The 25,463-nt window shown below is 40.2% G+C and overlaps 1 protein-coding gene across 2 annotated transcripts; it reads right to left on the bottom strand.

The window, feature by feature from the left end:
* Nucleotides 1-4,299: 4,299 nt before the first annotated feature.
* drd2a (dopamine receptor D2a) lies at nt 4,300-24,354 on the bottom strand. Of its 2 annotated transcripts, XM_071529950.1 has the most exons (7): nt 24,055-24,354; nt 14,045-14,154; nt 9,389-9,525; nt 7,250-7,458; nt 5,909-5,995; nt 5,217-5,604; nt 4,300-4,496 (listed from the first exon to the last, which is right to left on the bottom strand). In XM_071529950.1, the coding sequence occupies exons 1-7, from the start codon at nt 24,331-24,333 to the stop codon at nt 4,300-4,302; spliced, it is 1,407 nt and encodes a 468-aa protein (XP_071386051.1). In that variant the 5' UTR covers nt 24,334-24,354. The 2 variants fall into 2 exon arrangements, with proteins under 2 accessions (XP_071386051.1, XP_071386050.1); XM_071529949.1 differs by lacking the exon at nt 5,909-5,995 and having other exon boundaries at nt 24,055-24,333.
* Nucleotides 24,355-25,463: the final 1,109 nt, after the last annotated feature.

The following is a 25,463-nucleotide window of genomic DNA, read 5'->3' as shown; positions in this document are numbered from 1 at the left end:
GGACAAATAAAAAATAATGATTTGTGGTAATCAAAAACAAGATATTTAATGAATACTTGTAATATTAAATGATAAAAGACATTTATTTAAAAGATATAGCAAAGAAACACTCAGCCATGCATGAAATAACATAGGGAATGAATACGGGTTGTTTTTGACCCATGTTGTGCATTAGAAGGGTAGTGATACAAAAATTATTTTTATTCAAAAAGTAAGAAAGGAAAAATGAAAATAAGGATTTGTGATGATCAAAACCAAGTTAATTGAGGAATGCCTGGAATACTGAATGATGAAATTAATTTATTGCAAAGATATAGAAAATAAAAACTCAGTCGGGTCACTTTTGACCCATGTTGTGCATCAAGTGTTTGTTTCTGTGTGCCTAGTGAGCAGGCAGAGCAAGGTAAGCTGTTTGACTTGTGAAGATAACTAGTCATCTCTCTGAGAGACCATTTTGTGCGAGCGCCCTTCTTACTGTCGAGCCAAGCACACAGCGCTCAGGACCTGGACCGGGGCTAAGCGGTAAGCTGACGGTCCAGCAGTAATCACACTTAGGGCTCTGACATTAGCTCCATTAACAGACTTAATGCCTGGGTCTGAGAAGTTTTCAATAATGTAGGAAAGCCATCGTGATTCAGCTAATTAAGAGTCTCCCAAGTGCTTGAGCATGCAGTACACGCACTACCACCTCTGCCTTAACACTCTTCCTCCTCCACCATCCATGACTATTTCTGGACATGCCAATCACCAAGCCCAGGATAGCTTCAGAGGTGAGGAGGGAAAACACCCGCTGGAGATTTGATGGAGAGCAGTACGGAAAGACAGGCAAAAGGAGATCTCTCCTCAGAGACGCTGCTCAGATTCGTGCATGTGTATAGCTGACTGCCAAGGTTAGCTGGTTTGTCACCGAAGTTGACATTCATGAGGCCTTATGGCAGGATCTATGTTATGGGATACAACGTCATTAATCAGCAGAGAGTAGATAGATCACTGCTTGGCCTTGTGCCATTTCAGCTGCCGCATTAAGAGACAGGCCAGAGATTGACTGGCTGGAGTGGACATGTGGGTGAATTGGGGTCAGAGCATGTGCTGGTTGGGGATAGCACCAAAGTGGAATCGGGGTGGATCAGTGATGCCTGAATTAGGGCCCTGGGGAGCTCCTTAAGGGGTGACAATGGGGGCAGGCTGGCTAGCTCTCAGAGCTTTCCTCTACTGCTGATCTAATCAGAAGTGTGGCGCTACTCCACAGCCATAAGGATGAAAGAGGGATCAAAAAAGAGGCTGTTGAAAACTTTTATAGACTGACACTTTTCTATGAAATGATGTACAGTCAGTCAAGTTATACCTGTGTTGTGAGTGCATTCATTCTACTGAGAGGAACCACTTCATTGATTATGGTTCTATGTGTGTGTGTGTGTGTGTGTGTGTGTGTGTGTGTGTGTGTGTGTGTTTGTCAGTCACACTGTGTCTACACTAGCAAACAGTTAAACAATTATTCATTAATTCAGATGCAATTCTGGCTTTAATTCTTCTGAGTGTTCCACTGACAGATATATGCCATAACCATAACATGATAATAAATAACATACACAGGAAAATAACGTAAAGAAATCACAATTTAAAGATCTATAAAAGAGCAATAGCATCCAATAGCATCAAATGTGATTTTATTACTGTATGGCTATAGTTTTATGTGTGTATGCTTGATTTATGATCATTTCCAAGCCTGAAAAACAGATACATGAAAAATAACATTTACAAATTGTTAGCCAGTACAGCCACACCTGATGAATGATAACGATGCAGTAGCTATTAGGAGGAGAGACATAGTCCCAACATTGGTCTCAGACATGATTGGTGCTAGTCCAGTACATTGGTATGGGAAAATCTCCCATGGGATTTTATTATGAGAATATATATGTCAGACAGGACTATGGGAGATCCGTATATAGCAGAGAGAATACATAAATATACATGGATCAGTGCCAGTAAGACAAAGACACATACACCAGGGTCTAGGAAGATTACATAATGAATACTGGTATATGACATGCTTTTTACACATGAATATTTCAGACAAGGAATGCAGTCCCAGTAGGGGTATCTGTTGTGAAAAATTATTAGACACAAAATCAGTATTTGCTTGGCTGTGTTGATGGAAAATGCATTTTTTTTTCTTTGTCATCAGCAAACCTGTATCTTGCTCTTCCGCAGACCATATCAACCTCGCTCTGATAGTAGTTGCCACGGGGCTAATAGCATTCTAATGTCCTAGGAGATGGTGCAAGTCCATTAAGTTGTGTCACCAACTACATCGCATCAGCCAGACGGCGCCTGAAGGGGCTCAGTCAAACTGACAAAGCACCCTCTTCTGATTCTGTTGTTCTGTCACGATGAGAAAAGAGGAAATTAAAAGAGATTCTTGGGAACATTTGAGTTGTAACAGGGAATTAGCGATAGTCTTTGTTTATACTTTGAGTTGATTACCTGGCATGGTGCACCAGTGAAAAAAAAAAAAACAACTGTTATTGAGTGAATCCTTTTTAATAACTTCATGGAAGTTCAGGTTCACCTTTCAGTGAAACAAGATATAATCATCTTCATAACAACTATATACACTGAAAAAGAACGTGTCATTTTCAACCAGCCTGTGTGTCTAGAGACAGCACATCTTGTATTACTTTAACACAGCATGTGTTGCATGTGTTGATAGCAACCAGGGTTCAACCAGGGCTTACACAGGGCTTATTTTCTTAGCTAGATTTAAATACAGTGGCTGAACAATGGGATTTCACACAGGCCACAGTACTCTGTAGCACAAATATAGCCATATGCGATATAAGAGTGAGTCTCCAGCTACATAAAATATGTACAGTAGCTGGGTATCAGGATGGAACAGTATTTTTACATAATTTTCAAGGCTTTTGTACAATTTCAAAGACCTGGAAATGGTCAACTTCATTTTCCGTACTTTGCCAGACCCGTGTAGCAACCCTGAGCAACTCTTGCATCAGCATGTATTGACATTAACACGTCTTCACCAAATGTTGCATTAAAGTAACACACACTGTGTTGTCTGAAACTAGACACATGTAGATGTTTTTGTAACCCTTGTTTAGCCAGCCAGGTTCACCTCAGTCTTACTTAGAGCAAAGGCCCTGAGAGAGGAGCTGCGGAGGAGTTGCACACATTCACACACTCACACCTGGAAGCTGCACACACAGCCTGGTAGTTTGCCACCGAACAACTCTGCTGCAGCAGTTGGGGGTTCAGTGTCTCGCTCACAGATACTTTCATGGTAGTTGTTGGCAGGGGGGACAACATTATTCATTCGTTGCCCCCCCAGTTTTTGCAAACCTGTCCTGAGAAACAAATCAGAGACCCTCCGTGTTGAAAAATGACATATCTTTTATGGGTGTATCTATGTACACACAGTGAACAGTGATATTCACGTGGCACTTTGCAGTGTCTCATAACTTCATTTATTGGACATCTTTTGTCATTTTTTGTTAAACATACATTTCATTAGAAGTCAAGTAGAGGAGCAGTGTAGCATGCATCACATTTTCATTGCAGGCATATAATCACAGTTAATTTGTTAAGAAAAAGCATGTACAGCAAACAATAATAATAATAATAATAATAATAATAATAATCATGATAATAATAATAATGATAATAATAATTTGTACATATTCAATTTATAAAATTGCAAATATGTGGATATTGGCATAGCCACATGACACAGCAACTAAATAATTTCTTATTGTTTTTAACACACATTCCAATCAGTGGTAAGTTTTAAGATTAAGAGCTCTCCTATCAGTTTTAATACTGCAATGAATACTGACTTTGTTGATATCTAGAAGAATTGCATCATTAAAAACACAAGATACACACAGAATAAATAGCGGTTTGCTGTTGTGTTCTCAAACGCAACTCCTTGGATGTGTGTGTTCTATACACAGATGGCTCCTTACGTGACAAGCACAATGATTTCAGAGAACAATATTACATTTTTCTTTTCTCCAAGAAACAGGTCATTGTTACAGACATTATTTCTTGATTTACATTCAGTATTTCAGGAGAACATGACTCCACAAATAATTCACAAAGACCCAGTATGCCTTTCGATAAGACACTGTCAGTTTTCCAGTCACTCAGTTCCATGACTTTAAAAAGCAGATTGCAGTTTCCCCTTGCGATGCTTTTTCCTTAACAGGACGAGGTATTTGCCAGAAGAGATGCTTCGCTTCATCGCTCCTCCCTCAGTCTGATCAGACAGGTGATCCTGTGATCTTAGCAGTGCAGGATCTTAATGAATGCCTTTCTGAATTCAACATTGAAGGTGGTGTATATAATAGGATTTACAGCACTATTCACGTAGCCCAGCCAAGTAAAAGCATTATACATCTCAGCAGGAACCTTGCATTTGGTGCAGTGGGTGTTCAAGATATGCGTAATGAAAAACGGCAGCCAGCATATGATGAATACACCTAAGGAAATAATCGAGAAAGGGAAACATTAGAGAGATAGAGAGAGTGAGACACCCGTACGCAGAGATAGTGGGAGAGAGAGAAAGTCTGTGAGGCACTTTTTTACACACTCAAATATGGGTGTAGTATCTGGGAGTTGGACTCTAATAGACCTCTATCTCCCTGACAATAAACACAGCCCTTTCCCAATGTTACATCACTGTCTGCATCGTGGTCTCCAGGCTCCTTTTTAGGTCTTACCAGGGATTTAGAAGGAAATATATCAACACCTGCACAAGCAGTCAGGGAACTCAGACAGCTGGGAGCTTGTACAAAGAGTACAGGATTAGCCACATTGTGATAAATTAGAATAGAAACAAATATTTGGTTTCATCTCCTAGGATAATCTGAAGAAACCTCATAAGCATCCGTAGTAGTAGTGTCATGTCAGTCATCGTGATAACTGGCAGTGCATGTTGTTTTGCATATACTTTGATAATAAAAAACATAGGTATTTGGTTGTGTACATGCTTCATTTCTCACAATGCCATTTTCACTTCAGTATATATTCTTACATACAACAATCATTTTAATCTAATCTACTTTGCAGTTCAATGTAATTCAATATAACATGACAGAATTTTAAATTTAAAGTTATATATAACTGATTGTGTATCATTTTATAGCAAATGAAGCAAATAAAAGAAACATCAGCATCAACTAAGGAATGAGCCAACTGACCTAGGACAATGGCTAACATCTGAGTGGCCTTCTTCTCCTTCTGCTGGGAGATCTTCCTCTTGCTCATGGTTTTCACAGAGGTCTGAGTCTTGCCATTGGGTAAAGCCTGCGTTTGGAAGGCTTTGGCCACAACGGGTGCTGGATCCACCAGGACCTCCTTGGCAGGGTCTCCGTTCTTTTCTGATTTTAGGCCATCCTCAGGCGGCGTGGGGGGCGTGGAGGTGGGGCTAGCGTTGGCCTTGGTGGGCATCAGTTGCTGGTGGCTGGTAGCCGGAGCGTCTCCCAGAGCGCACTGTGGCTGCTGCTTCTGCTTCTGGCTGCTGCCGCTGTTGTTCAGCTCGTCCAGCTCCAGGTCTTCCCCCTCATTGGCAACATCTTTGATGAATATCTGCGGAAAAGTTAAGGTAAGCAGAAAAGTCATGGATTGAATGGTCATTATTCAGTTATGTATTTGTAAAATGGGCGACATTTAAACTAAACACACATTATCATTTCTCCATTCTTCAATTTGTGTTTGCTGTGTTCACAGCAGCGGAAAAAGTAGCTTTTGTATTATCTGAGAAATGGAGGAAAAACTCAAGGTGACACCTTGCTAAATTTTTTACAGGCAAAACAAATATCTGCTTCCTCCAATTAACCTTTTTAGAAAAAAAAAAACGAAAAAATACAAAAAAACAAAACTGACAACACACCACTTTCTTCTTGTTGACAGGAAAACTCCCATTAGATTTAACAATCATGGTGCACAGCCTCACATCCTCTGGATGAGTGCACTTATCCTGAAACAAAAACAGCTGTGTCAGGAGAGAAGAGGAGACAGTGTCAAAGCACAACTGCCATAAGGTTGGCTAAGCACAGGTGCCACAGCCTACGGGATCAAATAAGGCTACATGTAGTTTTGGCACAGAAAAGCTATTAAGCAAGAATCTGATCTGCAGAATAAATTACATTGACCTGAAAATTCAATACAATGGACAATGCTCACTAATGTGAAACAATCTCATCCAACAATTAACAGTAAAAGTGAAACTCCATTGAAATTAGATGCTTTGATTCCGTAATGATTATGTCCCCAACCAGTCAATATGCTGCCATAAAGACTTTAGCTTGTGTCATACACATATTCATATCTACTTTCCATGAAGTCCACATTTCATGAAAATTGCTAAGTCATTTTTTAATCTGTTTTCCACCCTGTTCTGCTCTTTACTGTTTGGAGTTTATTGCCCTCTTTCTGTCCAGAGACACACAGCCACACAGCCACACAGACACACAGACACACAGACACACAGACACACAGACACAGACACACACACAAACACACATACAAACCACAGGGCAAAACCATGCATGAACATGAGTAATGTAGTACGCTGAATGAAAAGCATTACTTGGTTTCCTGTGCTGAGCCCACTGAGCTTCACCATGTCAGTAAAATCAATAACCAGAAAAGCGAAAGGTCGTTTAAGGCCCATCATAATTACTGTTGCGTTACGGCTTTCGACACAGAAACCTGCCAATCCAGTAAATGTAACATTAAGATTGAAATGGGTTTCTATGATGTAAGCAGTTATAGAAGAGTACATCTACATATAGGGGAAAACACTCCCATAATGCCTTAGGTAGCCTATAATTGAGACTTGCCCTTTCAATCCCTTGAATCTTGAATGTTACCCATTGTTTTTCAGAGAAAATCAATCTTCCTCATGTCTGGGTTTTCCTCCTTAACATAATACCAGCGCCAGTCCATAAAACCGTCGAGTATAATTGGGTTGAGAAAATTATTGACTGCATTTTCATAGTGAGAACAAGATGTTTGTTTTCAGAATAATTTCAAAGGGCACCAGATTCAAAAGAGTGTTTTCCACAGTTTTCCACTCTATTCAGTCATCTACATCGATTTTTAAATGTCCTGGGAAGCACAGAAAGAAAAAAAAGAGCCCTGTCATAATCTAGGTCTACCTCAATTCCAGACTGATAGGGAGGTTTTAAAAGTGTGTTAGTCGTAAACAGATCCCATACTGCTAGCTCACCTTCAGTGAAGCGGACATGTCATGGTCGGCAGCCTGACAGGCACGCTGCTTTGGTTTTGTGTTTACACGTTTCCTTCGCTTCCTTAGCACCACATAAATTTGCACATAAACCAGCAGAGTGATGATGAAGGGAACGTAGAAGGACACGATGGAGGAGTATACCACGAAGGCTGGATTGGCAATCACACAGAGAGACTCGTCGCGAGTAGCTGCGGAGACAAGCATATGGTGGATTCAGGCTTTAGACTGCATGTCGGACATCTTCCCTTCAAAGTCCAGTGACCCCAATTGTCTTGACAGTCTGCCTTTAAGACATTAAGAGCTGGATGTCCAAGTACTTCTTGCAATTTATTAACAGCGAATCCAAAACTGTTCTTTTTGGTCCCCCTGACTCTTTGAAAACTTTCCTCAGTAAACTGGGGAATTCAAACACAAAACCTAAAAACCTCGGGGTGTTCTTTGATTGCAATTAAACTTTTGAGAGAAGCTGAGATTTATTTTTAAAATTAAACCAATCCTATCCTCAGCTCACTTGGAGAAGGGCATTTTTTTTTTCATTCACTTAGACCACGGCAACTCTCTTTACTCCTGCCTCACTCAAAAGTCCCTTTTACTTCTGCAGTTTATCCAGAACGCTGCAGCAAGCGCTCTGTTTGGTGCCAAACCTAAAAATCATTTCACTCTAATCTTAGCCTTTTTGCACTGATTACCTGTTAATTTTAGAATTGATTTTAGAATTGATTTTAAGATTTTACTCATAAGCTCGACATGGTCTGGTACCAAGCTACATTACTGACCTTTTTAACTCCCTACATGCCAGAGCGCACCCTGAGGTCCTCAGGCAGAGGCCTCCTGTCTGTTCCACAGTCTAGACTCAAGGGCAAAGGGACAGAGCGTTCTTCATTAGCGCTGTGGAACAATCTGCCCTTCGAGCTTAGGCTAACTAAATATTCAGTATTCAAAAGCACCTCCTAAAACCCATTTTATTAACTTGCTTTCTGTAACAACTTTGCAGACGGACCAGCGCAGTTCTCTGAAAGGGAGTCACTTTAACAAAGCTTATATGCACAAGGCCAAAGCAAAGCAAATATCTTATGATCACACCACTGTCACAGTGCTTTCCTGTTAGTAGCATTCCTGAAGAAAAAACTCTCCTTATTATTATTTATCATTATCATTATTGCTATTATGTCTTTTTTTGGGGGGCCCAATTTGAAATAAAAGTTTAACTGGAACAGTTAATGAGACAATAATAATTTATGAAATGGGATAATTGTCAGCTGATAGAAGAGATTCATTCTTGTAGTAATTGCAAATGGCTCCAGTTGCTGTCATTCCGCCTTGGGTTGCTAATGTAATATTAATGAAATATGAACAAGGATATGCCAGATAGTCTGTACTGTATCAGCTGTCATATAATAGAGTGGCAAAAACGTAGGCTACAAAACTATTCAGAGTGTATGTTATTATGTATATTCCTATGAGATGTTACATATTGTGCAGCAGACTTGCATATGAATAACATAGTAGTTCCACCATTGTCCTGCAAATTTAATCAGTTACCATGAAAAAGCACTTTTGCTTAAGAAAAAGGGGACTTAAAGGAATAGTTCAGTATTTTGAAACCTGGGTCCAAATAACATGTTTTCCGTTATGATCCCTATTAGTAGAAACCAGAACTTCGCTAGCCGCCTGCTCCGCCCGTCCGGTAACACCGGGAAGCCCCCTCCTACTCTACTGCAATAGAAACCTATAGGGGCATAAGCAACAGTCTTTGAAAATCATGATAAACATTGTTTTACAAAACACGACGCTCACGGTATAATCATACTGATGTCAGTATGTTATCTTGAAAAAACTGTGAAAAACCAAGCTTTCTGTCAGCAGTTATTTTTGGATTCTTCTGGCTCTCGTGGACGCTTACACCGGCTTAGAAGGTAATGCATCTTTGAGAAAAAATAGTTCCTATCCAAATACAACACATCACTATTGACAGAAAGCTAGTTTTTTTTACAATTATGGATTCTACTAATAGGGATCATGACGGAAAACATGTTATTTGGACCCAGGGTTCAAAATACTGAACTATTCCTTTAAGGGGACATTAGGGCAGCTGTTAGTATTTGTTCTCTTTCTTACCTGTGTTATTTAGGCCAAACAGCAGGGGACAGGATATGGCGAAAGACAATACCCACACTACAGAGATCATTACTGTGACCCGTCTCCTGGAACTGTACCGAGTGTTGTACAGCATTGGCATGGCAACTGCCGTGTAACTGTAAGGTGAGTGGAAAAAAACAAAACAAAAACAAACAAATAAAGAGAGAGAGACCACTTTGTTAGAACAACTGTGAGACATGACACCTTTCTGCAAGACACCTGGGACAATGTGACAAGGACCTGGGAGTTTCGATGGTTCTGTGGATGAGGAAGTAAGATGTACATTTTTAACTCAAAACATTTGAATTTAAGTTTGCCTCATGACCATGCCACATATCATTCCCTCTCTCCTTCCCATTTTTCCTGTAACTAGATCCATTATTTACTGCCCAATAAAGCAGAAACTGTCAAAAAATAAAATGGTCAGAAAGAATGTGTGAAGAATAATTTTAAAAGAAGATTATTTAACAGAATAATTTTAAAGAGACAGCGAAAGCCCTGACACTAAAACCTGCCACATCTAAATGTACCTGAGAACTTTACAAACTGTCAAGAATTTGCATATCATGCTGTAGGTGCATGCAGCATGTCCAAACAAAGAAGGAAAATCATCAATTGAAGATTTAGCTTTTGTCTGCAGCTTATGCCACCTGCGATTTTCCTTTCATCATCTTCTAAAATCACTTCCAATGCATCCCTCCTTTCACTGTATTTCAGATCATTTTTTAGCAAACTGTGTCAAAACTTGTTTCAAGTTGTTCTGATAGAGTTGAAGCTTACATTTTGTTAGGCTTTCGGCAAGAAAACGGTGCTGCTTTAAACGAAAATGTCAGCAGAGGAGAATACAGTTGCTGGTGCATGCACAGCTAAAAAACAACACAGACTGTATTATTCTCTGATGTAAAGACTTGTCAACTGAGCAAATACAAAGGTCATTAAGGCTTAACACAGCTCTTATCTTTTAATGGCAAAAATATTCTTTCAAGACTAAAGTTTGTCTCAGCTGAGAGCTCAAAAGTATTAGCAACAAAAGTTCAACTGCAGCTCTGCTCTAAGGATTTAGAGGCTGTCAGGAGCATAGTCGGGTAAAGGTATTTAGGTTAATATATAAAGGGATAGCTTGACATTTTGGATTTGAACATTTTGGAAATGTTTCTGTTTTGGTCCTAGGTTTCTCTAAAACACTTTTAATGGCATGCTTTTTAGGATTCCTCATTGACATTGATGGGAACAAGCTTGCTGCAAAGTTGCATAAATCTCTTTTTCCACATTCTCCAACATACAACCAACATAAAAATGACTAAGAGGAAAAAAGTAATACATCCAAAAATAAAATATGGCAGAGTACTCCCTTTTCACTTGAATTTATTGGCACTTGAATTTATTGTGTGTGTGCCAATAAAAACAAGTGAAAAGTGAATAGTCTGCCATACTACTTTTATTTTTGGATATGCTACATTTTTCCTCTAGGTTCAGTGTTAAGGTTAAGCACTCCAATCAAGTCTATTTTGGTTGATGCGTACTTCTACCTCCACTCTTACCATAAAAATGACATTTTCATTTTGATTGATTTTGAGTTTTAGTTTTTTTTTCAGATATTGAAACATTTTCCATGATGTGACGAGTGGAGAAGAATAACCAACTACAATTCGAACCGTCAAGGTATCCTTTAATGCTCATTTTAAGATCCAGTAACTCTTTACAGGATGCCCACATGATGGAGAATGCAGTGTAGGAGAAGATATATGCAGATTTTCTCTGAAGTTTTATTTTCTGGCTGATATGCACTGAAGGAGGCAATAAATGGCAACATCTTACACTTGCACATAATGGAGACAGCATCAATCTTATAATCTTAAAGAAATGTTCATAAAGGGAGAACTAAATGTTGACGACAAGCTTACATTGTAAAAAGCCAGATGATAGTTGTCTTTCATCTCTGATCAGATATTTTTGGTGGTGAATTGACCCTTCGCCTGTGACGCTGTGCTGCGGGCTGTAGTCTACATGAAGAGGCAGTAAGGTAGGCTGTGTCTTTCTAACGTCTCTAAGGAAAGACCTTATCATTTAACCTCAGTACATTGGCTGACCTTATTAGTGAGCTGGCTGAAATCCCCAGGAAATGTACAACCTTTTACAGCGTCTCATGCATTGATTTCCTCGTAATTTGGTTTCAAAGACTTAAGGTGTAAAGCCTTCAAGCGGGTCAAGCTCTTCAGTGACTACTTTGTATGGATTTGATTATAGAAACGCACATGGGAAGTAAGGATGAAAAAAGGGTAATTATTCAACATATGCATCTATTATTTATTCTGCAACAGCAGTTTGATATAGACATGAATGTATAACACATTATTCTATGGCCTGCAAATTTGATCCATGTTGGTGAATGTGAACAACTCTTACAAAGCATACAGAGAGAGCCAATCCTCTGAATGACTGTACTGCCTGGAGCTGCTTTACTGATAATTGATGGGAGATAAATTAGTCAGTGAATTCATCTGAACTTCTGCAAATGAGTGTTACTGTGGTGTAGTGCTATCAGTGTGGACCCTGAAATGTAACCTTATCCCAGGGATAATGATCCTGCACTGTCAGTCCTGTCAGTCATGATCCTGTCAGTCATCTTTTCAGTGATCAGTGTTCACAAGTACAGCCATGAATAATATCCAAATGTAAAAAAATGTATGCAATTTCCCTCTAGCATGCTTGCAACAGTCACTTCAAAGACACACAAACAATTGGCTACCATGAGATTATTCAGAATAATAAGGTTTTCTCTACACATGAGATGCACATTTTGTATTCTAATTCAAGCTACTTCAATAACAGTTGAAATTACTATTCAAACTTCATATAACCATGGTGAATATTTACTTTGCATTTAGATTTAACATAAAAATGCAGCCAAGTAGAAAACCATGTAAAATTAAACATACTATATAATGTTGACATGAGAAATATTATGGCCTTGGTATTCATTAGACTTAACCATGAGAGCTACAGTTTGTATGTGGCATTTTGAGTATAAATATACCCAGAAGTCACTGCTCAATAAATGTTCTAGTTGTCAAGATTACATGACCACTACCTATAGCTCTCTGCTGAAAGCTCGAACAAAACACACTCTTGACACAACCTTCAGACCTTCAGATAAAATGAAAAATTACGTTTTTTTTGCCTTTTTAGCTCATTCTAACAATCATACCATACACCTATTTGACAATTTAGGTAAAAAAAAAAGACAAAATGTATGAGAGTATAATGTATTTTATTGTATGTTTATATCAAAATCTCATTCTTTCACTTCCCGGAAAACTGAAAATCTTTAGTGGCGACTCAATCGTGTATCAGGAGGAGCACTGTTAGCTTACTAGGCCTATTACAATAGTCAGGGAACTGTTTTCGGTTCCCTTACTATATCTGAAAGGCCATTACTGGGCATAGAGCATTTGCGCTCGCAGCTGCAGAATAACCACAGCATGTAGAGCCACACCTGCTCAGCTGCGAACTGAGATTTCTTTTCTTTCGCTTTTTTGTAGTTACTGGTGTTTGAGATCCATTTTGCCTCTATCATTGGTCAAATATAGTTACGTTGCCTGCTTGCTGCAGTAGTGGGTCGCCAGTTTTGCATACAGTTTAGCACTACTTCGGTGCATATACTATATACTGTTACTAGCATGATGCCTCGTACATAACTGTTTCAACATACCATCAGCTTGGCATGTTGGAGGGGAACCAAACTGGGGGTCTCAGCAGCAGAAGACTCCATGAGTTCTGTGAGTTTCCTCATGGGACTCTAGAGGTGGTGCTAGAAGCCCTTTCATCTACCCCCCTTTTTGAGCCCTTGGGGCAGTTGGATCTGAAGTGTCTGTCCTTCAACACAGCCTTTCTTCTAGCTATAGCTTCAGGAAGGCATGTGAGCGAGCTCCACGCCTCGTCCATGAGCCAAGTGTGCGTGCTGTGGAGCTCTGATGGCTTGGGGGGCGGCACTTTGGCGCTAGAATGCGCACTGGATAGAGCTGTCTACCTGACACAGATGATTTTGGTGCCAACCCTCTTGTCACATATTGGGTAAGCTGACCAATGGGCCAAGCTCCAAAAAAAGTTGGTGCAGTCCTTTAAGCAGCAAGTTATATTCATGCCTCCTTATTCATTCTAGAATTGGAATAAGACATGATGATTTTCAAAAAGCCATTTTTTTATGGGTAGCCTCTTCTGATGGGTAAGTAAAGATATGAAAATAGGCATAAGGTAATTACGGTATTTTTGATGATTCCTTTTGAAAAGAGTAAAATAAATGCAGTGATGTAGCAATTTTAGTTCATAAATTGCTGCAATTTCTCATATTGAGATGATCGCATACAACAGAACAACATCTGGTTTAGTCTTTTATCTATGTGCTTTCATATAAAATTATGTTTGGTTATAAAATACCCATTCTTATGTATAGAATGTGAAAGCCCTGTATGAAAAAGGCACTTAGCATTGAAGGCCACACACTGAAAAGAGCCCTCAATTCCACCAGGTACAGTTTCTCTTCTGTGATTTACAACCTAAAGATTTCCATTGCAAATCCAGGCAGGAAGCATGACAGGCATTGGGACTGAACAATATGTGTGGCGGCAAACTCACCGATCAATGCTGATGGCGCAGAGATTGAGGATGCTGGCTGTACACATCATCACATCCAGTGTGACAAAGATGTCACAGTGGATCTTGCTGAAACGCCACTCTCCCACCACCTGGAAGAGAAAAACAACAACAAATGGGCGTTCGCAGTGATAGTCAACAGAACAAAACCATTGCGTTAGCCCAGAGAAGGCAGCACCTCACCTAGAAGTGATGTTTTTCTTTTGCAACAAAAAGAGATCCTGACAGTCCAGTCTCTTTGTTTAGTTTTCACATTATTTACACAACAATAAGAAAAAAGGGGGGGAGGGCAGAAACACCGCAAGAGTGAAGCATGGGAAGACAGAATTAAACAAAACATGAGAGACATCAGTAGATTACCTCAGTGGTTCTCAACCTTTTTGGCTTGTGACCCCTTACAACGAAGCAATGGCTATTTGTGACCCCCTGTTACAGGTGTGCACATGCAGCGTGGTGAACATTTCAACCAAAGAATTATTTTCTCTTTCCGGGTTGTTTCATTTGATTCATTATCAGAGGCATAGATGCTTAAAACTACTCAGTATTTCTCAAGAACAAAGCAAAAATTAGAGAAAAACCTGAAAAAATACACATAATAAATCTTTATAGTAGAAATATGTTTTTCCTGTCCTATGATGAATAATTTCACGACCCCCCAAAATGATCTTGCGACCTCCTGGGGAGTCCCGACCCCCAGGTTGAGAACCACTGAATTATCTGATCTACTTCACTCAATACATCTCTTCATCATCTTCATCATACATCTTTTCAGTTACATCAATAGGAATTATGCAGAATTATAAATGCCCTCCATGTGAGTCAGATCCTATGACACACTGGTCCACAACCCTAGGTGGCTTTCAGTTAAAACCTGTTCGCATTGGTACCAGCTTTGCTCTCTGTTACACAACTTAAAGAGTCGATGATGAAACTAACATCAGTGATCTTCTGTCAGGCCTGAGTGGTCCGGTGCCACACCACGCCTGACACTGCAGCCCACCTGCTTTTCCCCAAAGCACCGAGGTGGCTCACAGAGAGAGAGACAGAGAGAAAGAGGGGGAGTTGAGTGAGGATTGTAAACTCTAGTTCAAGAGTAGTCATGCCAGCGATCTCTGCCTCTCAGCACTTTTGTGTTCATACAGTATTCACCTTCATAGTGCTGCCATGCCTGCATTCAACTGCAACCCTACATCTGTCTGGCTGATTAATCTGCGTCCCTAGGCGATGTCTTCAGAATTAACAGCCAGCTTGAACATCCTTGTGTCATTGCTGGTGTCTACAACACTACTGGTGATTACAGAATGATCTGACAGCCCTAATGAATGCCTCTTCTCTCTCTCTGTCTCTTTCTTTCTCTCTTGCAACCTCTCCTCTCCTCTTGCATTTTTTCTACCCTTTTGCTCCTGACATCTGTCTTCTCACTGCACACTTCCTTTACTCTATCTATCTTCTTGTTCTCTACGCTCAATCGGCCTGTATCTCACTCCCTCTCTTTCATCGCTCAATTTTCTTCTCCCCCCACCTCAGTCTATAGGTACCTCCTCTTCTCTCCTGCTCTGCCACCCCACCCCCGCCTCTTCCATCCTCATCCACATCATATGTAATAAATTTATGGGATTCACAAGAACTATATACCTCTACAGGTCATCTTGGCTGCGACATATTCATATCTGGGAAACCCATTCGGTGGATGTGAAATGGATAAGGTTTATTATTGCATCTGTCTGACACAAACAATGAAATCAAAACAAAAGAAAGAAATTCAATTGTTATGTAAATGTTGACTGTGGCATATTTTCCTCATTTCTGTCTTTGCTGCTTTGTTTCACCCCGCATTTCAATTTATATCTACAGATTGTACACAGCATATCATAATCCAGGATGTATCAGCATTCTGCACCTATTTGCAAAGGTATGTTGTTGGGAAATTGCAATGGATGGAGGCTGGGGAACTGGGAAAGTGGTTAAGGGGGGCAGTTTGAGGCGTCACTTAAATCAAAATCAGGATGAAATTAAACTAAGGCACCCTTCTTTTTAATAAGAAACTAGGCTGCCTTTATTAAGGTGGCATTCTTACAGACACTCACACATTTAAATTTTGAAATACTTCATCATCAAATTGACAATAAGGCAATTTGATGATTGTATGCAAGAGTAATTCTTGCATACTGTAACAGAGACTGTCCGTTACCATAGGACACTGTAATTATTGAACAGTATATTTGCACATATAGCACAGTGATTACACATGGCGATTTATTTTGTAGTGATATTTATTGAGTATATTTGCATGTTAATACATTCTGGTTGCTTGTTATGATGACGTGTTGCAGACACTGCGGCAGGTGGAGTTGGCCAATCCACCTGTAAAAGAAATACGGTTAGCGCTCTCGCAAACAGGAGACTGGATAATCTTGTGTTTGGGTGGTGAACTGCTATTATGTTGTATTTAGGTGCTGCCATGTATTTAAGAAGGCCAGTCTAGTATGTAAGAGAGTAAACTGAAATAGAACCATATCTCTGCAGACTTACCTCTTCCTGTTGTCTCCTACTCCCAGGGTGTTCTGGCAAAACACGTCCCCCGGGGCCTGCACACCAATAAAGTTCCGGGAGGGTTCTATTTAGCAAGGTCACCGGGAAGGGGGGAAGTAATATCTATTATTGGTGTAATTGAGTATTAATATGTCATTTATTTATTGATGTATTAATAAGGAATATGTAATTATGTAAATAACATTTTTGTCTTATATGTATTATTCATTAGGATGTAAAGTTTGAGGTGTTTATGTCTGTGTGTGAGAAACCCCCCATTGTTGGTAGCTTCCCACTAATTACCTGCAGCAGAGAACTATTAAGGCTGCCTGTTCCCATTCAGTCTCTTTTGTGGTAGGTGGAAGGATGCTGTCATGTTGTGCGTGCAGTGGTGAATAAATGCCACAGTGTGGTTGCAACCAAGATATGTCTCCGTCTCCTCACTAAAAGTCCAGCCGCTTATCCGTCCAGTTGACACATACAGTCAACAACAATAACGACAAAAACACAAATGAAAAGTATGCCATTCATGTTACAGTTTTTGAGCCATAACATTTCTCAGCTTTCAAGATCTGCACTGTTGCCACTCACGAAGCTTGTCGAATCTGAAAGGTGTAACTGTGTAATATGGCTGGAATTCCACCATCACAAAACGATCATTAATTTTTAATAAAGAATGTGCCTGGGTTTTCATCCACCTCAATTTTAAACAATCTCCAGAGCTTGGGTCGAGCATAATGTGCCTGCTCTCAAATAGTCATGCTTGGCAGAATGTGAAAACTTTGGTAATTAATGCTAATTTAGCATTTAATAATAAAGGGCAAGGCGATGGCACGGCCCACACTCCATGACAAACCCATCTTCAAAGTTCATGCTGATAGATTTTTAAGGTGAGGAACTAAGTTACAGCCATGGTCTCTAACACCAAATTGAAATCTTTAGGGTCTCAGAAACTACGCCTGAAAGAGGCTGGGGCGGGACAGAGGTGAATATTTAACTTTGTCATAGGACAAAATTAAAGACATTTTTGGAAAGGCCTTGACCTGGAGAGTAACATATGTCAATATGAAGAACATGGGTCGTTCCTGTACTGCAATATTGCCCTTTGAACTCTGACCCTGGGCTACTTTTGAAGGCTTATTATGCAGCAACACAAGGGGCTAAAGACATGGGGTCAACTCAACTCTAGAAAGCTATTGAGCTGTACTTTCATGGGAGTGGGTTTACTGATGGCAGGCGGCACTGAGTTGGGTTGAAATACAATATTTTCTGAAATTTCCTGCTTCCTGCTTGGTGCTATTTTGCCACGATTTCATCAGCTCTGTTTCATGGGCAGAAAGAGGTATGTTCAATGACGAAACGGATTATACAACGTTTAGACACGTTAACTCCCGACTGTGTTCTTCTATTTAAATTGTGCTTATTGTAAAATAGATGTAACAATACAGTCATTATAAAGTGCTATATTTTATGGAGTTTAGTGAGATGCCACTGAAATAATTTGTTATATAAGTTATGAGCCAAATTTATTTATTTATCTAGCAGGTGACATCAAATGGTAAATGCAAGCTATTTTTTTTTTTCATTTGGCCTCGAAATTGATCTACAAACATACTAACCATTTTTTTAAAAATTAATATTAGCACCAAAGAGCTCAAGCAAAGAAATGCATCAAAGCGGAATGCCTTATTTGGGCAGAAAATGTACGGCAGACTGTGTGTTCCGTGGTCCAGGAGAGAAAGTTGCAGGCGTCCAATACTGCCACGAGAGGCTTTACCATGGAGTCTATGGAACACCCGGTGTGTCCTATGCAGACTCAGAAGGGTACCTTTAGTGTCGTTATAGCGACGCCAAGGGATTTGACAAAGAGTCAACATAGGATGAGTTGGGAATGAGAACGGGCTGGATAAAAAGACGGGGAGAGTGATGGGAAAACAAAGGAGAGATAAACCAAGAACGGTGTAAACAAAAACCATGAACAGATACCAATATTCGTGTTTATTGTCATTGTGTCAAAGCATACATAATACCAGATTTTCTGTGTCTTTGTTGAAATAAGCATGTTTTGGACAGTGTGAATGAAACAACACATGAAGAAACAAACCAAACACTGAAGCGAGGGACATCCGTCATTTGACTTGCAGGCAGTGTTTATTCTGATCCTAATAATAAACTTTGTCAATCTGCCAAGATCCTGAACTGCTGCTGATCCTGCTCCCACTGCATGATAATCACAGATTTAGCTATTTGTGCAATTTTAGAAACTATTGTCTTACTGTGTTATGATTCCCTTGTTTTCCATTTAAGACTAACGACAGTAAATGGATTTATAGACAAAAAAGCAGAAAATCTCATTGGATTAGTACACAATGCATTCTAATTCTGTACTGCATCTCTAAATTGGCTTTTATGTGGTGCTGATTTTTAATGGGCTAGTGATTATTTTTGTTCTTCTTAAATACATTTATCTCATGGGTTGTTAGGTCTCTGATAGCATGAGTGAGGTATTTCACTATGGGGTACGCCTCCCTGCATAGTCCTCAGAAGCAGGGTAAGAAATTTTTTTTCCAAAGACCATTCTTTGCCACTTTGATTTGATTTTTAGGGCCATTTTGATCAGGGGGAATTTTATTGAGGTATGAAACAATATATTTGGATTGCATATTGGCAAATGAACACTGGTTGTACCACTAAGATTTGTTTTATTTTAAAACATAACAAATTCAACATACTATGCAGTGGAAACACATACTCATTTTGCATCACAGATCACAGGGGCTTATTCAAAAAACTTCAAAAAACTGCCAGGTGTAGCGTGACATTCGGGGCAGATACCGTCACGGCAGAGTGTTTTTGCATTCAAAAATGTGAAATACCAGGTCGTTATGATTATTTGCGTAGTGTGAAAGCAATTCATAAAAGCACACCGCAAACCAAACAAGTACAGATCCTGTACAGGGCGACGGCACGTGTGTTGAATTCCACTAGCTGCAGCCACACGGAAAATGTACAGAATTACTGATGGATAGATTTCTGTCCATTGGGCTGTTGTGGAATGTCAACATGGTGGAGAGGCAGAAATACAGCAGCCTAGCTTCACTCATAACGGTGCTACTTCATAGAAAAAAGTTAAATCCACTTGAACACATTGTTTTATCACTCACATTGGGGTGAAAATAGGAAAGAATGTCTAGTTTCTTCTTTCTCAACATGTTCACAACACAACCTGTCAGCTCCGTGGCTCAGATTGTCTGTGTCTGCCATTTGATTGTCCATTCGTTTAATGTGGTGCGGCATCCCAGTTGAGTGGAGTTTTCCGTTTTTAAGCACTGTGATTGGCCCGAAGGACCAAACACCAAAACTTTGGTCATAAAACGAACCGAACCAGTAGTTTAAGCTCCTTAAACAGGTACAACCACCAATACTGCACGTTACGTCGTCAAATTCACTCCCTCTTTTTTTTCCTCTGTCAAGACACTCTTTCTTAGTAAAAGACGCCCTCTAGAGGCCATCTCACGAAGCGACATCTCACTAAGTGTTACCTGACTGACTGACTGAATGCATGACCTGAAAAACACCTGCTCTAGTCAGATGTAATATGGTAGAAATGACTGTTAACTGATGAAAATAAGTTTAAATTATTTAAAAAATCAACAAGTATAGTTACATTGTGTCCCAGAGCATTAATTATCACTGGAAACATGAGAAAATGATTAAAAAAATATGACTCACACACTGGCTTTGCAATTATTAATTACCACTCTGATTGTGGTTATGAATGCCAATTTCCATCTAATGTGATTGGGTTTATCAAGACCAACAATGAAGTGCAGCAGGAGTGCATGAGGAGGAAGGAGGTTTTCTCTGCCATTCTGACACGTCTATGCGGTCCATTGCACTGACACACAGGTGTGGGCAAGGTGTTAAATACGTAAAGGTTAATTAACATGTTGGTTTTGATTGGCTGTCACCTGGGCTACAGCTGAGGATAACAGCGGTAATGTGGCTCCGTCACGTATTCACAGCTCTGGTAAATTTATCAATTAGATAAAATTACCAGGTCGCAGAATTTGCGTGCCGCTATTCTGTTACTGTGGAGTTTTATGAGTGAGCCTCTTAATAAGTTAAGAGTGGATAGTACGCAGTTTGAGCTGACTCTTCTCAAGTTACAACTCAGAGTGTTTTGGACTTAGGCTAGGGCTAAAGATACGACAGTTTACTGTGTCACAGTGGCCTAATCTGAAACAAATCTACCTTAGTAGAGCACTCACTTAAATCTTACTTTATTCATACCAATTTGTGGTTGACCTTATTGTGATACAACCCAGAGGCTGGTTACCATGGCACCATGCCATTCTATACATTACTCTTCGTATTCCAAATTTTGTATAACAATTGATATTTGATATGTGATGTGCTGTCTTTCAGCTGAAAATGGGAAAATGTAAATATGAATTCATCAGGATATGATGGCAGTTGCTCATTGATTTTAGGAAGAGATTACGCTTAGGAGCATTAATTTGTTACACTGTTCGTTACATTACTTTTGTGTTACACCCTCAAAATTGGCGATTGCATCCTCTCTTCTGTAAAGGCCAAAAATTGGTATAACTCACTTGTCTGCATGCTTCTGCATTAATGATTAGGGGAGCCAAACAGTGTCAATGTCTAATTTTCTTGTCATCCTGTCACTCAATAAAATAAAAAGAAATAGTGAGAATACCTCCATTTGGAGAAAGTAAACGTTTCTGCCATTTTTCATCTAGGCCAGAGCATGTGAGCAGAGTTGACTGATTTGAAATTCTGCTCATCGCTCACAGAGTTGTGCACTCGCTCCGCTCAGCTGCTTCCTCCCCTCCTGTATGCTCCCCTCCTGCACATCTTCCGATTTATAAACAACTGCGCTCCAAATTCACTCCATCTACTCCCAAAAGTAGCCTATCATTTTGATACAACCATGAAATTTCTCTAAACAGCTTGTGCAGCATAATCAAAGTGTTTTGTAGAGTCCAAAAAGCCTTTATTTACTCCATTATTTCCTATAACCTCCCTGACACCTTGTTTGGGGGAGGCAGAGGGCTCTTACTGCATGATGACATTATGAGCATCACTGGTGCAAAATAGAGCCGGTTGGAGTGTTAGGTTAACATTTCATCACATTGGTCAATTGGACATATACATCAGGGATCAGTGATGGCCTGAATCCATTTGTAACAGGAGTGCACACAAAACAACAGACTCACTCAAAATGGCGACTCCTCACCTTCAATGACTTCTAAAAAGTTCACAAACAATATGAATCATGGTAATGTCGGTCTTAATCCAGGCATGGGTCCATCCAGCAAAACTAGTAATGGTGTTTAGTCACAAAAACGTGTTAACTCAGAAAAACATCGATACTGTGACGTTGTTTACTTTCCAATTCTTCGGAGCTAATACCATTTGTTGTGAGTAGTGTTTACATAGACTGTGAAAGCAAGTCTTTTACAAATTCAGTATATTGCTTGGGTTGGCTCTTTAGTGTTTCCCTGTGCATCTGGGGCAAAACCAAAAAACTGCCAGTTAGGCAAAGTTGTCCTCATTTTCAGCACATGTGCTTCCATCGTCTCCAAGTCGAATCTCAAAATGCCGTCATTTGTTACAGGTCAAAACCCCCACAACACACACACACACACACACACACACACACACACACACACACACGACAGGGTTGACGGTGGATGTTGGGTAATAACAGAAATAATGATTTCTTTTTTTTGACTGGTAACAGTAATATTATTGAAATTGTAATTCGTCATACTCCTTGCTACTAGGAAAACTAAAAATATCCTGTAAGGTGTTACTGAGCAATGCACTCCCACCCAACATTGTACCGTATATACAAACAACACACATACATGTATATAGAGAGGGAGAAACCATGACATCCCATGGATCTCTACACTGTAATTTGATCGGAGTGGTAATCATCATGGCTCATTGACAGACACAAGAGGATTAGAGTCCCTGCAGTCTTAGATTGCCTCGCTCCACGTCAAAACAGTGTGGCCCAAAGCCTGATGGTCAAAAATAACCCCACGTCTGAGAAGCTAGACAGAAGAGAAGAGCAAAGAAGGAGAGATAGAGACATATATATATACAGTATATATTTCTGAAAGCTAGCCCACATCCTGCTTGTTATTGATTTGGTCAAATTAGGCTGATTCAATGCAAGCCCAAGGCTCTGTTCTGCTTTAAGCTGCAAATGTTAGCAGGCATTGATTTAGTCATACCTGCTTTCAAAACCAGGGTTACATTATACCTCACACCAAAGAATTTAAAAGTCATCTCAGCATTATGAAGAATTATTCATGTCTGACCCACAACTGAATAGAATTCTCTGACATTTTGACATCGTAACAAATTGCCGCCACATTACAGGCCTTTAACCACCGCAAGACTGACATTTACTGTCATGATGTAAATCCATTACCTGTCAAACTGTTTAACCTTGATCCTTTGATCTGCTGACCACTGTGGGCATCTTGCCATGCTTAAACTAGACTTTAACTAGAAATATGTATTGCTATTTTATTGCCATCAGATTTCATTTAAATGCCTGTCATAATATGCTTTGCTATTTTCTATGACGTTAACGCAGACGCCAATTTAATTCTTATCTTTTAAGTTTTGCGTTTTCTTAAAGAGAGTATTAATTTCTTGCAACTCAAAGCCTTCAGAGGCTCTCTCATCATATTGTGTTGACAGGAAATAAATCTGTGATGGTGGAAATGCTTTGGAAAAGCAGAAAGCATTATTTCCCATTATAGCTGTTATCACAAACAAATTCACAAACATTTCTAAAATTTTTATTGCTAATGCTGACCCAAAGACACCATTGAAATAGAGAGCGAGAGAGAGAGAGAGAGAGAGAGGAGAGCATGCATGTGTGGTGTGTGAATTTACTCTTCTATACTTCATTTTTACATTAATCTCTTCTTTATTTATTGTTTTATTGTTTTGATTTTATTGGACCTTTTTATCATCATTATTAATGTTGTATCATCATTATTAATTAATGCATTCTTGATTACTACCATAGCTTTGGCAGCATATACTGAAATGCTTCATGCCACTAAAGCTGAACTGTGCCACTAAAAGAACTGTGAATTGAGAGAACGAGAGGGAGAGAAAGAGAGAGCGGGAGGGAAAGAGAGAGACAGAGAGAGAGAGACAGAGAGAGAGAGAGAGAGAGAGAGAGAGAGAGAGAGAGAGAGAGAGTATGTACAGTATGTGTGGCGTATGAATTTGCCAAGAACTTGTCTCCCAAGAATTAGTGTCCCCAGAGTTTATGTCTCTTGGAGCACATCCAAAGAGTGTAAATTTGTGTAAATGATGTGTGCGTGTGTGTGTGTGTGTGTGTGAGTGTGTGTGTGTGTGTGTGTGCGTGTGCACGTGCATGTACATCCTGGCTGTCCTACCTCCAAGTAGACGACCCAGGGCATGACCAGCGTGGCCACCAGTAGGTCGGCCACAGCCAGGCTGACGATCAGGTAGTTGGTGGTGGTCTGCAGCGCCTTCTCCCTGGACACGGCCATGCACACCAGCACGTTGCCGAAGACGATGACGAAGATGAGCAGTGTAAGGAGCATGGCATAGTAGTTGTAAGGGTGCTTCTGCCCTTGCTCCGTGTCGTTGAAGCTCCATGTTCCATTATCATAGAAACTGTCATTGTAGGCATACTGGGTAAGGACATCCATTAGCTGTGAGTGACGAAGGCCAAAGACGGGCCCTGTGAAACATGCAGACACAAAGAGAAAACACTCAGCATTTGCATACGCAGTTTTAATTATATGAGGGACAGACAAGGTGAATGGGAATGAGAGAGAGGGAGAGAATAAGCCATTATAATATGTCGGCATGCGCGTGTATGTGTGTGGGTGTGTGTGTGTGTGTGTGTGTGTGTGTGTGTGTGAGCAACATAGAGTACAGTGCAACACCAAACCACACACTGGAGCATCATGACATTTTTTGAGCCCAGTAGTCAGCTAAATGGATAAGAGCGGTTGCCAGAGGAGGGAAGAGGAAAAGCCTGAGTGTGGGGAGAGAAAGAGAGTTAGGGAGAAAGAGTGAAAGGGGAAAGAGAGAGAGAGAGAAAGGGGCACTCCTGTTGGGATGTGTAAGCGTTGCCCTGGGGCCTCTGGCTGTGTGTGTACCCTGCAGATGCCCTGTGCTGTCTGATCTTATTTATTTGCTCTATTTCCTTACTTATGTGAGACTGTTCTCATTGCCGGCCTGGAAGCTGGTGCTTGAACTGTATCCTAGTGTATTTCTGCTGTCCACTGTATTCTGTACCTCCTGCCCAATGTAATCTGTACCTGTCCACTAGTGTCCTGTACCTGCTAATAATAATGAGGCAAATTCTCTTTTCGCTTGCCGTCCTCCACAGGGAGGTCAGAGGTCACGGTCAGCTACACAACAGCGCCCCTAGAGCTGTTAGGGATTCAGTGTCTTGTTCAAGGACTCTTTAGCAGGGCGGATGTTTTTTCGCCGACACAGGGGCTTGAACCCAGTTCCCCTGTTTGAACCAGTCTCACTACTCACTACGCCACTCTGCTTCCCCACTGCACCGGCTGTACTGTCCATGTCCTGGCTGCCCACTGTCTTACTGGTGAGGGGAGGAGCAGTAGGAGAGTGGTAGGCCACAACATCAACAACACCATCACTGCTTAAATAAATAATTGAAATAACAGATAATAACAATAAGTAAGATTTTTACTGTCTCATAGCACAAAATGACCATAATATATCTGTGAGGGTTTGATTTGGGTTGTTGATCAATACCGAAGATTCAACAGTTTTTCACCAAGTGCTGAGATTTCTGCCTTCA

Source organism: Centroberyx affinis, unplaced genomic scaffold (genome assembly GCF_046629955.1).
Source record: "Centroberyx affinis isolate AG114_WGS23_722 - 3 ecotype Tasmania unplaced genomic scaffold, CSIRO-AGI_Caff_v1 ptg001854l_1, whole genome shotgun sequence".
NCBI classification, from domain to species: domain Eukaryota; kingdom Metazoa; phylum Chordata; class Actinopteri; order Beryciformes; family Berycidae; genus Centroberyx; species Centroberyx affinis.
The sequence above is the reverse complement of the archived record's forward strand: the minus strand, read 5'-3'. Positions and strand labels throughout refer to the sequence as shown.